This window comes from Rhea pennata, chromosome 2, assembly GCF_028389875.1.
Source record: "Rhea pennata isolate bPtePen1 chromosome 2, bPtePen1.pri, whole genome shotgun sequence".
In the NCBI taxonomy this organism is placed as follows: Eukaryota; Metazoa; Chordata; class Aves; order Rheiformes; family Rheidae; genus Rhea; species Rhea pennata.
This window is the reverse complement of record NC_084664.1, coordinates 100,249,418-100,258,503: the sequence shown is the minus strand read 5'-3', so window position 1 is coordinate 100,258,503 and position 9,086 is coordinate 100,249,418. Positions and strand designations below refer to the sequence as shown.

The following is a 9,086-nucleotide window of genomic DNA, read 5'->3' as shown; positions in this document are numbered from 1 at the left end:
AAAAGAAGAATTAAAGAATATATATGTGTGTGTATTTATATATAATTTCGTTAAAACGCCCTCTCTCTTCCGCGTCTACAAGCGCCGAAGCGCGGCCGCGGGGAGCGGAGCGGGGCGGCCGAGAGCAGGGGGGTGCCGGGCCGCGGCCGTGGCCCTCGGTGCGCTGCGCGGCCGCGCAGCCCGGCGGGGCCCCCCGGGCAGCCCCGGGCGGGGCGCCGCGGCGCGGGGCGGCGCGGGAGCGCGGCGCCTCCGCGGGATGCGCCGGCGCACGGCTGCGGGCCGGGGCCGCTCACCGCGGCAGGGTACCTCGGGGTTTTGGGTTGTTTTATTGGGGGAATTTCGGGGGCGCTTTTGGTTTTGCTGCTGTTTTGTTTCGATTTCCTTTATTTATTTATTTATGTTTTCCCCTCCCGTTCTGCAGCCACGCCATTCCCGGGGGCCTCCGTAATCCTGACCAAGCCACGGTTTTATTTCCGATCCCTCTCGCCGCCGCCGCAGGACGTGCCCCGCTGCTCGCAACCGCGCGGCCCGCGGTGCTGGCGCGGCCGGCGCAGGGGGTCCTGCCCCCGCGCCTGGCAAAGACCCTCGGGGCGAGCGGGGGCCCCGACGGGGGTGTACCGGCAGGCAGCGCTGGGGGGACAGGGGCACCTGAAAATAGCCCTAAATAGCGAGCGGGGCATTTGGAACCGGATGCAGCCCTGAAAGAGAGAGAACAGGCCCTGCGGACCTTGCTACTTTTATATGTGCCCCCTTCTCCTCGGATTATTTCTATCAAGGCTATCAAGCACCGGGAGGGTGGGGGAGAAGAAGGGTGGGCAGCGGGTGCAGGTGGGCAGCGCAGCCCGGACACCTCGAGCACATCATCCCTCGGGTCAGCTGCTCATTCTCCTCCTCTGCCTTCAGCGGCTAGAGGACCTGGGCTGCAAGGGAAAAGGAGGTTTCTAAGAAGGAGCAGAAAGAAAGAAGTGCCTGTGCAGTGCGCATTCGTTTATATACATTTTATTGGAAAAAAAGAATTTGTACATCAAAATATTTTGGCAAACTGTAAAAAGTATACATAAGTGCAAATATATTCTCCTTTTAAAGCAATAGTGTGTGAGTATACACGAGATTTATTTAAAATATTTATTTAAAAATATTGTGGTAGAAAACAACTTTTTAAAAAATAGAAAACAAAACGTTGTATTGCTGCAATACTGGAAAAATCGAACTTTTCTTAAAGTCTATACACGAAAGGGCTAAAAATATTGTTTTAATAATATCGATCAGTCGGTGCTGGCGTCCATAAAAAAGTGTCCTTGGAGGGCTCGAGGAGAGAGAAAAAAAAAGTAATTCCCGCTAAAGTACGCAACAGCGGAAGGGGGAGTCCTCGCAGGTGCTGAGTTGGGAGGTTTTTCCTATTCAAAGACAATTTCTCGTATAAAAATACATCGGACTGTTCACTTTTCCCAAGCCTGATTCTTTAGGAGACCACGGAAAGGCGTTTCGTGATTAACAAGGTCAGACTTGCAAAAGGACACTTGAGCCTCAACCTATCCCGTCACATCACACAAGGCAATTTTTTTAGGTAGAGCTTTATATCAGCTGTGCGTGTCCTTCGGGGAGTGGAGGGGGGCCGAAAACACTGCTTCCTTAGGTAATTTTGCTAAGTGACTCGTGTACTATTCAATGCTATCAGAGTGCACATTATATTTTATCTGCGTGGGTCCGTCTATACCTCGGCTCTGTTCACTGCCACCGGATTGTCTCTGTTGGGGAGCTGCCTTCACATCACGCACGGCTTGATGTCCTGACAGACGCTTTGATGGTGGTGATGGTGGTAATAAGATCCACTAGCGGAAGGGTGAAAAGAAGAAATGCCATTAAAATTGAGGACAAAATCTTTCCTGTCACACACCGGAGAGGGGTGATGCTGGTAGCGAGGCAATCCCACTGCAAGAGAAGGAAACAAGAAAAGCTGCTCAGCAATCAGGTAGCTCGGCTGTGGCTGGACAGCCCTTCCTCCCTCGCACGCATCGAGGATAGGCAGCGCGCAGCAGGACTGACACATTTATGAATCCCCTCTTCTGCCGGGCGCGGCTCCCTCCTGCAAGTTTTGGGGAGCTGCTCTCTCTGCTCTTCCCTGGCTTTCCCGGACCCGACCGGCCTCTTCCCTCGGGAAAGCCTGGTCCTCCTTAGCGGGCGGGAAGAGCGGACGATTGCCCTCCCTCGAGGGGGAAAGCGGCATGCACCGTGCTCTGCTCGCGGCTGCACCCCCGGCCCATGTGAACCCCCGGCCCACTCTGCGCCCGCACCGCTCGATTCGGGACCGCGGACCACACGCGTGTGCGCGAACCGCTCGTAGCGCGCAGGCAGGCGCCGCACGGCGACGTGTGCGGAGACTCGAGCCCACGCACACCTGTGTGGCTGCAGCCTGGATATGCGTGCATTTCAGGGGATCTCTTCTATGCCAGCAAGCATCTCTGCCCCGCTGGGTGCGTGTTTGTCAGCCTGCGGGGCTGTGTCAGGCTTTGCGGGTGTATGTAGATGTGCAGTGTTAATAAGAGGATAAGATGCGACTGCCATGATTTTCTGGATGCACCACAGATATTTTAGGCTGATTTCGATCTTTGCTCCCTCTTTCCCCTCCTCCCTCCCACTCCTGGGAGGTTTTGCTTTTGACTTGTGCGGCTGCAGGTTGAATTCCAGCCACGATACGTTTGTATGTTGACAATGCATTTATTTAGGTGTGCATGCCTATACCGGTTTGTGCTTTCATAAATGCAAGGTACAGACTGAGGACAACTCTACGATTCATAAACAGCAACAAGAGAAGTACATCGCCGGCATCGACATAAAAAAATGACCTTTCAAAATCCGGCTTTCATTTCCCACAGCCTAGGGCAGTTTGTCGGGAGACACAGTCTAAGGGTCTTGTGGGAGATTATTTCCCCCGACCCGCAAGCACACACTTCGCACCATAGGGCTCTGCTGGGACCTGTGGTCTGGCGCGGTTGCTACTGGACCCAACGGGGAGAGGAGAACAGCCTGAGCAAGGCCTGCAAGGATGATGGGGGGAGGCTGTGGTTTCGTGTGGATATCAAACTCAGCTAGTGGGATCCTGTCAGATCTGACTGAAGGGGGAAAAAAAAGCAGTAAAGGGGGGGGAGGTAAGGGATTGCCAAAAAGAGGGAAACGTCCGCGGTTTCCCCCCGGGACGGCGGAGCGCAGCCCCTTTGCTGCTTGCCCGGTGGAGCCCGGCTGCGGCGGCGGGCGACCTGCGCGGAGCCGGCGGCACAGCCCGTCTCCCCGAGCGCTGCCCCCTCCTTCACCCCGCAGAGCTCACTTTATAAAAGTGATTATTTCGCTGGATTTCCTCGGCTTTCTAATAACCCTGCTGGTATGCTCACCATAAACCAAGGCACTTTATTACAATCCTGATTCAATCATTTAGCAGGATTTAATGGTGTGCGAAAAAAATCGTCTCCCCCCCCGCCCCAGCTTTAAAATCCTTTAGCAGAACCGAGACTCCTGTTTTCAATTTCTTTCCTCTCTTACTCTTGAGTCTAGTGCAAATTCAAAGTTTTAAATCCGCCCGGGCGTTGTCGTGACTAGAGGATTATTAACTGATTAACAGCGATTGCCACCGAATTTGCTTTGTATTTAACTAAGAGAAAGGGAAAGGCAAAATGCACTTGCTGCTGCTTTTGTGGGGAGAGGAGGAGAAAGTTGCTGATAATAGTTACAAATGAAGGATCTCGGGTCGTCTTTCCTCATCTTCTTTCTGCCTACTAAAAGTTTTGTGCCACTGAGATTTTGTGTAGCACACACGAACAAGGAGTGGATCAGTGCAAAAAAATTTTTTAGCTAATCAAGGAATAGGAATGGCTTCCACCGAAGTTCTGGGCCCAGATCTTGACTCCAGAACTGAGGCCGTGCAAAATAACTGGAGAAGCGCCGTTTTGCACACTGGTGGCATTAAATGTGAGCTACTGGGAAAGGACGCCCATCCGTCGGCATTTAAAACGCGTCCATCGGGCTGTCTGCATGTATATCCGTCCCTAACTGAACTGAAACAATTCGCATTTAAGCCACCTCAGCTTCCGAAACTGCGGTGAGAAGCTTCAGGGGGGAACCCGAGCTCTTCCTCTCACTCCATTTTTTTTGAAGTGTTATTTTGGGGAATTTCTCTTCCAGGAATCGTCTTTCCCACCTCGAGTCTCTCGCAGAAGGAGGGGGGAACCGCTACCCAGCCCTGGCAAGCCCCGCTCCCGGGCCACGCATGTCCTTGTGGGGTGGTCCGGCCCCGCGCCCCCCGCGTAGAGAGGCCTGTGAATCCGCAAGTAGTAAAATAAACGCATACAAAAATAATGTAAAAAAAAAAAAAAAAGAAAAAAAAGAAAAAGAAAAAGAAAAGGGGGAAAAAGAAAGAAAAACAAAAAGCCCAAGTAACAACAATAAAAATCAAAGCAGATTATTTGAACAGTAAAAGGTACGTATTTCTGCGGGGTATGCCCGTGTGAACCCGCCTGCCTCCTCCAGGCTCACCCTGGTCACCCAGCCACATGGAAGAGCTAACTCAGTCTCCGCAAAGCGGAGTTAAAAATCCAACCGCGGAGCGCCGTGGGCACGGAGCAGCCCGGCCGGGACGCTCTGCGCTCTCTGCACCGGAACTCCGGTAAAAGAGGGAGCCTGCTCCCTAGCCACCTCTGCCTGGGGGCCGCACCGAGACTATCTACCGGGGCCACTTCCCCGAAATAACGGAGTAAGGCTTGCAGCAGCAAAGACTGAGACTCCCTCCTCTCCGCAGGCTCCTCTTTGCGCTGAGGAAAAAGCTCCCAGCTCGTGCCGCCTGCGGCAGCAGCCGGCTTTGGGGAGGCCGGGACGGGGTGCGGGGCTCGGAGAAGGACAGGAGAGTGATTGACAGGCGCCCAAGGAGGGGGCGGGAGGGGACTCCGAGCAGAAGGTCGCCTGTATTTGTTACTTGTTGAAATTCCCATAAAATTGAACAAGATCTCGCTCTCATAGGGGTTAAGTCAGGCTAAAATCCTCTTCGGTGTGGTCCAGCCCAGACTGTCTTTGTTTGCTTAACCTCTGGGACCCACATTTAAAAGGGCTATTTGGAAAATTTCCCCGTAAGAGCCCAACATCTTTTACCCATTTTTGTGCTCGGATTTTTCTAAGCAGACATTGTCTGTAATCACCGGCCGGGGAGGACTGGAGAAAGAGCTCAGAAAACTCTTTCCCCTCCGGTTGCAAAAATACACTGGATCTCCTTTAATCTCTTTCGCATTTTTAAAGATTAGCGGGTTTTTTTTCCCCCCTCAGCCCGCAGGGCTTTGGGGATAATATTTAACACCTTTTTCGATTACTCGCGCTGCAAACCTCCGCGGACTTTGCTTTAACGGCGCGGTGGCGATCCCGCCGGGCGAAGCGGCAGCCTGGGGCCGCGGGGGCTGCGCTCGCCCCGCTCCTGCTGGGGGGCACATTTTGCCAGAGGCCCGGGGGAGGCCGCACGGAGCCGCGCTTTCCTCGGAGCAGCCTTTTGCAGGCCCACAGGGAGCGATGCGCACAGCCAGAGTGAGATCCCCCCCCCCCTCCTCTCAGACCCCTGTGTCCCGAAGCACAGCAGCTCCCACCCTCTCTCTTGCTGTCCTCTCTCGCCCGGGCAGTAGCCCTGTTTTCCCAGCTCCGGCCGTGTCCGGGGGCCCCCTCGCTCCGGCCCTCGTTTTCCGCGGAAACCCCAGCGACGCCCCGTCGGGGTAGGCGGGCGGCACCGCGCCCCCGGGCCGCCCTCCCGCCGCCCCCGGGCCCCTACCTGAGAGGTCATCGCGGGGGCTCTGGTGCAGGTAGCCCTGCTCCAGGGAGTAGGAAGGCACGCTGGAGTGGAGGCCGGAGGAGGCCGCGTTGGCGGCAGGGAGGCCCTGCTGCTTTATGTAGGGCGATGCCCCGGAGGCTGTCCAGTGAGCCGAAGGGCTCGTATAGGGCGAGTGGCACTCGATGGCGCTCGCCATGGCAGGCGAGGAGGGCACGGGGCTGCTGCTGCTGTCGGGGCCGTAGTCCCCGTTGGCAGTCACCGGGCAGCTGGCCATGTAGGTCGATCCGGGGTTAGGTGACATGTGTGGGACGTGGTGGCCACCGCTGAGTCCCTCGTAGCCGCTGGCCATGGCGTTGGGCATCATGTCGAGGTTGTAGCCGTTGGAGTGGCAAGCAAGGGAGGCGGGGGGCGCCTGAAAGTCGAAGCCCTGCGGGAGGATGGAGGCGCCGAAACCGAGCCCGTTCATCATGCGGTACATGGGCTTCAGCGCCTGACATTTCCTCCTGAAACCGCGGGGCCGCCGTCGGAAGGAGCCCTCCTCGAACATGAACTCACTGGCCGGGTCGATGGTCCAGTAGTGGCCCTTGCCCGGGCGGCCCAGGCCCTTGGGCAGCTTGATGAAGCACTCGTTGAGCGAGAGGTTGTGGCGCACGGAGTTCTTCCAGCCCTGGTAGGAGCCGCGGAAGAAGGGGAAGCGGGCCTGTAGGAACTGGTAGATCTCGCTGAGGGTCAGGCGCTTGGAGGGCGAGCTCTGGATGGCCATGACGATGAGGGCGATGTAGGAGTAGGGAGGCTTCTCGGGCCGCCGCAGCCCTGAGCTGGCCTTCTTGCTCTTGGAGGACGCCGCCGCCGCCGCCGAGGAGGAGGAGGAGGAGGAGGTGGAGGTGGAGGAAGAGGAGGTGGAGGTCTCCAGGGCGGAGGAGGGCGGCCGGCTCATCTGGAGAGCTCCGGGAGCCGGGCTGCAGGAGCGGAGAGGGACGGGGGGCTCCAGCCGCTGCTGGCCGCTCGCGGTGGTCATCTGGCGGAGGGAGGGGAATGGGGCAGGGTGGGGTGAGGCTGGGAGGGAGGGGGGAGAGCCGGGCGGGGTGGGTACCGGGGCGGGGGTGCCCCGCCGGGGGGAGAGGGCGAGGGGGGGGGCGGTGGGAGCTGCTGTCCTCCGGGCACCTCCTCAGAGCGGCGGGCGGCGGCGGGGCCGAGGCAGCGCCCAGCGCATCCCTCCCGCCGGCCCCTCGCTCGGTGGCTCCTCTCCTTTCCGCCGGAGCCAGGCACTGGAGGGATGGACCCGCTCGGCTCCGGCCCCGGCCCGGCCCGGCCCCGGTCCGGCCCCCGCCCGCCCCGCGCCGCGCCGCCCGCGGCGGCTCCGCTCAGCGCCGCTCCGCTTCCTCCTCTGCCCCCCACCTGGGGACCAGCCCTCTGCCTAATCCGGCAAGGGGAGGAAGCGCAGGAGCCCCCCTCCCTCCCCGATCCCTTCCGCACTGTTATTCTTTCATATATACTTTCTTGTTGCGTAAAAAGCTCGGCAGCCAGACACAGCGCGGCCACCTATCAGTTTCTTCAATCTTGCTCTTTTTTTTCTTTTCTTTTTTTTTTTTTTTTGTCTTTCCCTGCAGACCCCCCGGAATCCGGCCGAGAATTCACCGCGGCAGCGGGAAGAGGGAGAGGGAGAGAGGGGGAGAGGGAGGGAGACCACCCCCTTTCCAGCTGGCCTCTGTCCACTCGTCATCTGGGCAGGAGGCGCTGCTGCTGCTGTGGCTGCTCCGGCTCCATCCCCAGGGCTCTGGGGCTGCCGGCTCCCACGCACGCAGTGACACCGCCACTGCCGCCCTGGGGCAGCCCGAGCCCCCGTCCCGGCCCCTGGGGCACCTGGCTGCTCGCCCCATGCCCCCGCTCCTGCCTCCCCGCTCTCTCCGCGGCGCGGCTCGCCCCGGACACGCGTGGGGAAGCGGGAGGGGCAGCCGGCACGCGGAGCGGGGCAGATGCGCGTGTGCGTGTGTGTGCGTGTGTGAGAGAGAGGGGTCCGTCGCCCTGCAGAGCCCCAGAGGGCAGAGTTTGTTGCTCCTCAAGCCCATCAGGCTGCTCTTTTTCAAGACCGTGCCAGTTTCTCGCTACCTATTGCCAATTCTTCTCCCGCCTTCACCATATATAAAATGGAATAAAGAGCAAGCCCGAGCGAAGCCCGAGCGCCAGGGATGCGCCCTCCCCTGCCTCCTGCGGCTCTCACCCCGGTCCAGCGAGCGGGGCGCAGCGCTCGCAAAGGTGCTTCGCCGGAGGAAGCGGGGCGCCGGAGGGGAGGGGATGGGAGGGAAGGGGAGGAGAAGGGAGGGGAGGGGAGGAGAGGGGCAGCAGAGGCAAGGGCCCGCTCCCGGATGATGGAGGAGACTCCAGGATCAAACTGGCGACAGAGGAAGGACGGCGGCAGGACGAGAAGCAGAGCAGACAGGGATACCGGAGCAAAGGCAGGGAGGGGGGAAGGACCGGGGCAGAGCAGGATGCCGTATCAGCGTGCCTGGAGCGCTGCGTGTGTATCTGTGTGTGTGTCTGGGCGTGTGTCTGTGTGTCCGTCTGTCTCCAGCGCAGCTCCGTGCTGAGAGCGCGCTGGTGGGTACAGGCGGGGGGTGGGTTGGGGGGGCTGGTCCCAGACAGTGACCTGCAGTTGAGTGGAAGCAGGCTTTTTCCATCAAACTCTGCCTGGATACCACACACGGAGACCAAGTGTCAGTTTACTGCCCTGAGCCCGGCTCCTTTTCCCTAAGCTCCACAGTAATTAGACAAAGAAAACCTAAATTAACTGAACAGGCGTCGACAGCTTCCTCCAGATCACTGCTGCTACATACATGGGAATGTGTCCGAAAATGGCTTGATTGTACCCGAGAATCAGCTAAGAAAAACACTACAAAGCCCAGCAATGTTTACTACACATTTTTAATAGAAAAAATAATCACTCCGTCAATAGACCGTGTTCACCTTTCCTGGGGCATCGATTTAAATTGTTCCCGTCGTAAAAATAAATATATTTCTTTTCTTTTTTTTCTTTTTTTCTTTTTTTCTTTTTTCTTGTTTTATTTTTTTTTCTAGAGTGCCGGGTGGTGGGACAGATGGGAGATTCCTGATCTCGTTAAAACAATCTATATGGAGACATTTTTAAAAAATCCATATTTTTGTATGCAAAATTCCTTCCCGCGCTACATCGGCAACTAACCGTCGTTTCTCGCTTTCAGTGGCGGGACGTCTGTCACGGCTTTGCGCGAGTGGAGAGAGGCATTTACCTCCAAGACAGATGTCATGGTGT

The 9,086-nt window shown here is 57.6% G+C and overlaps 1 protein-coding gene across 1 annotated transcript; it reads right to left on the bottom strand.

The window, feature by feature from the left end:
- Nucleotides 1-1,765: 1,765 nt before the first annotated feature.
- FOXF2 (forkhead box F2) lies at nucleotides 1,766-6,893 on the bottom strand. The gene is made up of 2 exons (XM_062568083.1): nucleotides 5,798-6,893; nucleotides 1,766-1,932 (listed from the first exon to the last, which is right to left on the bottom strand). Exons 1-2 carry the CDS (start codon nucleotides 6,813-6,815, stop codon nucleotides 1,766-1,768), a joined length of 1,185 nt encoding a protein of 394 aa, XP_062424067.1. The 5' UTR covers nucleotides 6,816-6,893.
- Between the last annotated feature and the right edge of the window lie 2,193 nt (nucleotides 6,894-9,086).

Coding starts and splice junctions, on each gene's coding strand:
- FOXF2 (XM_062568083.1), bottom strand. CDS start 6,815: ATGACCACCGCGAGCGGCCAGCAGCGGCTGGAGCCCCCCGTCCCTCTC. Junction 1,933..5,797: donor CCCCCGCGATGACCTCTCAG/GTAGGGGCCCGG, acceptor CTTCTCTTGCAG/TGGGATTGCCTCGCTACCAG.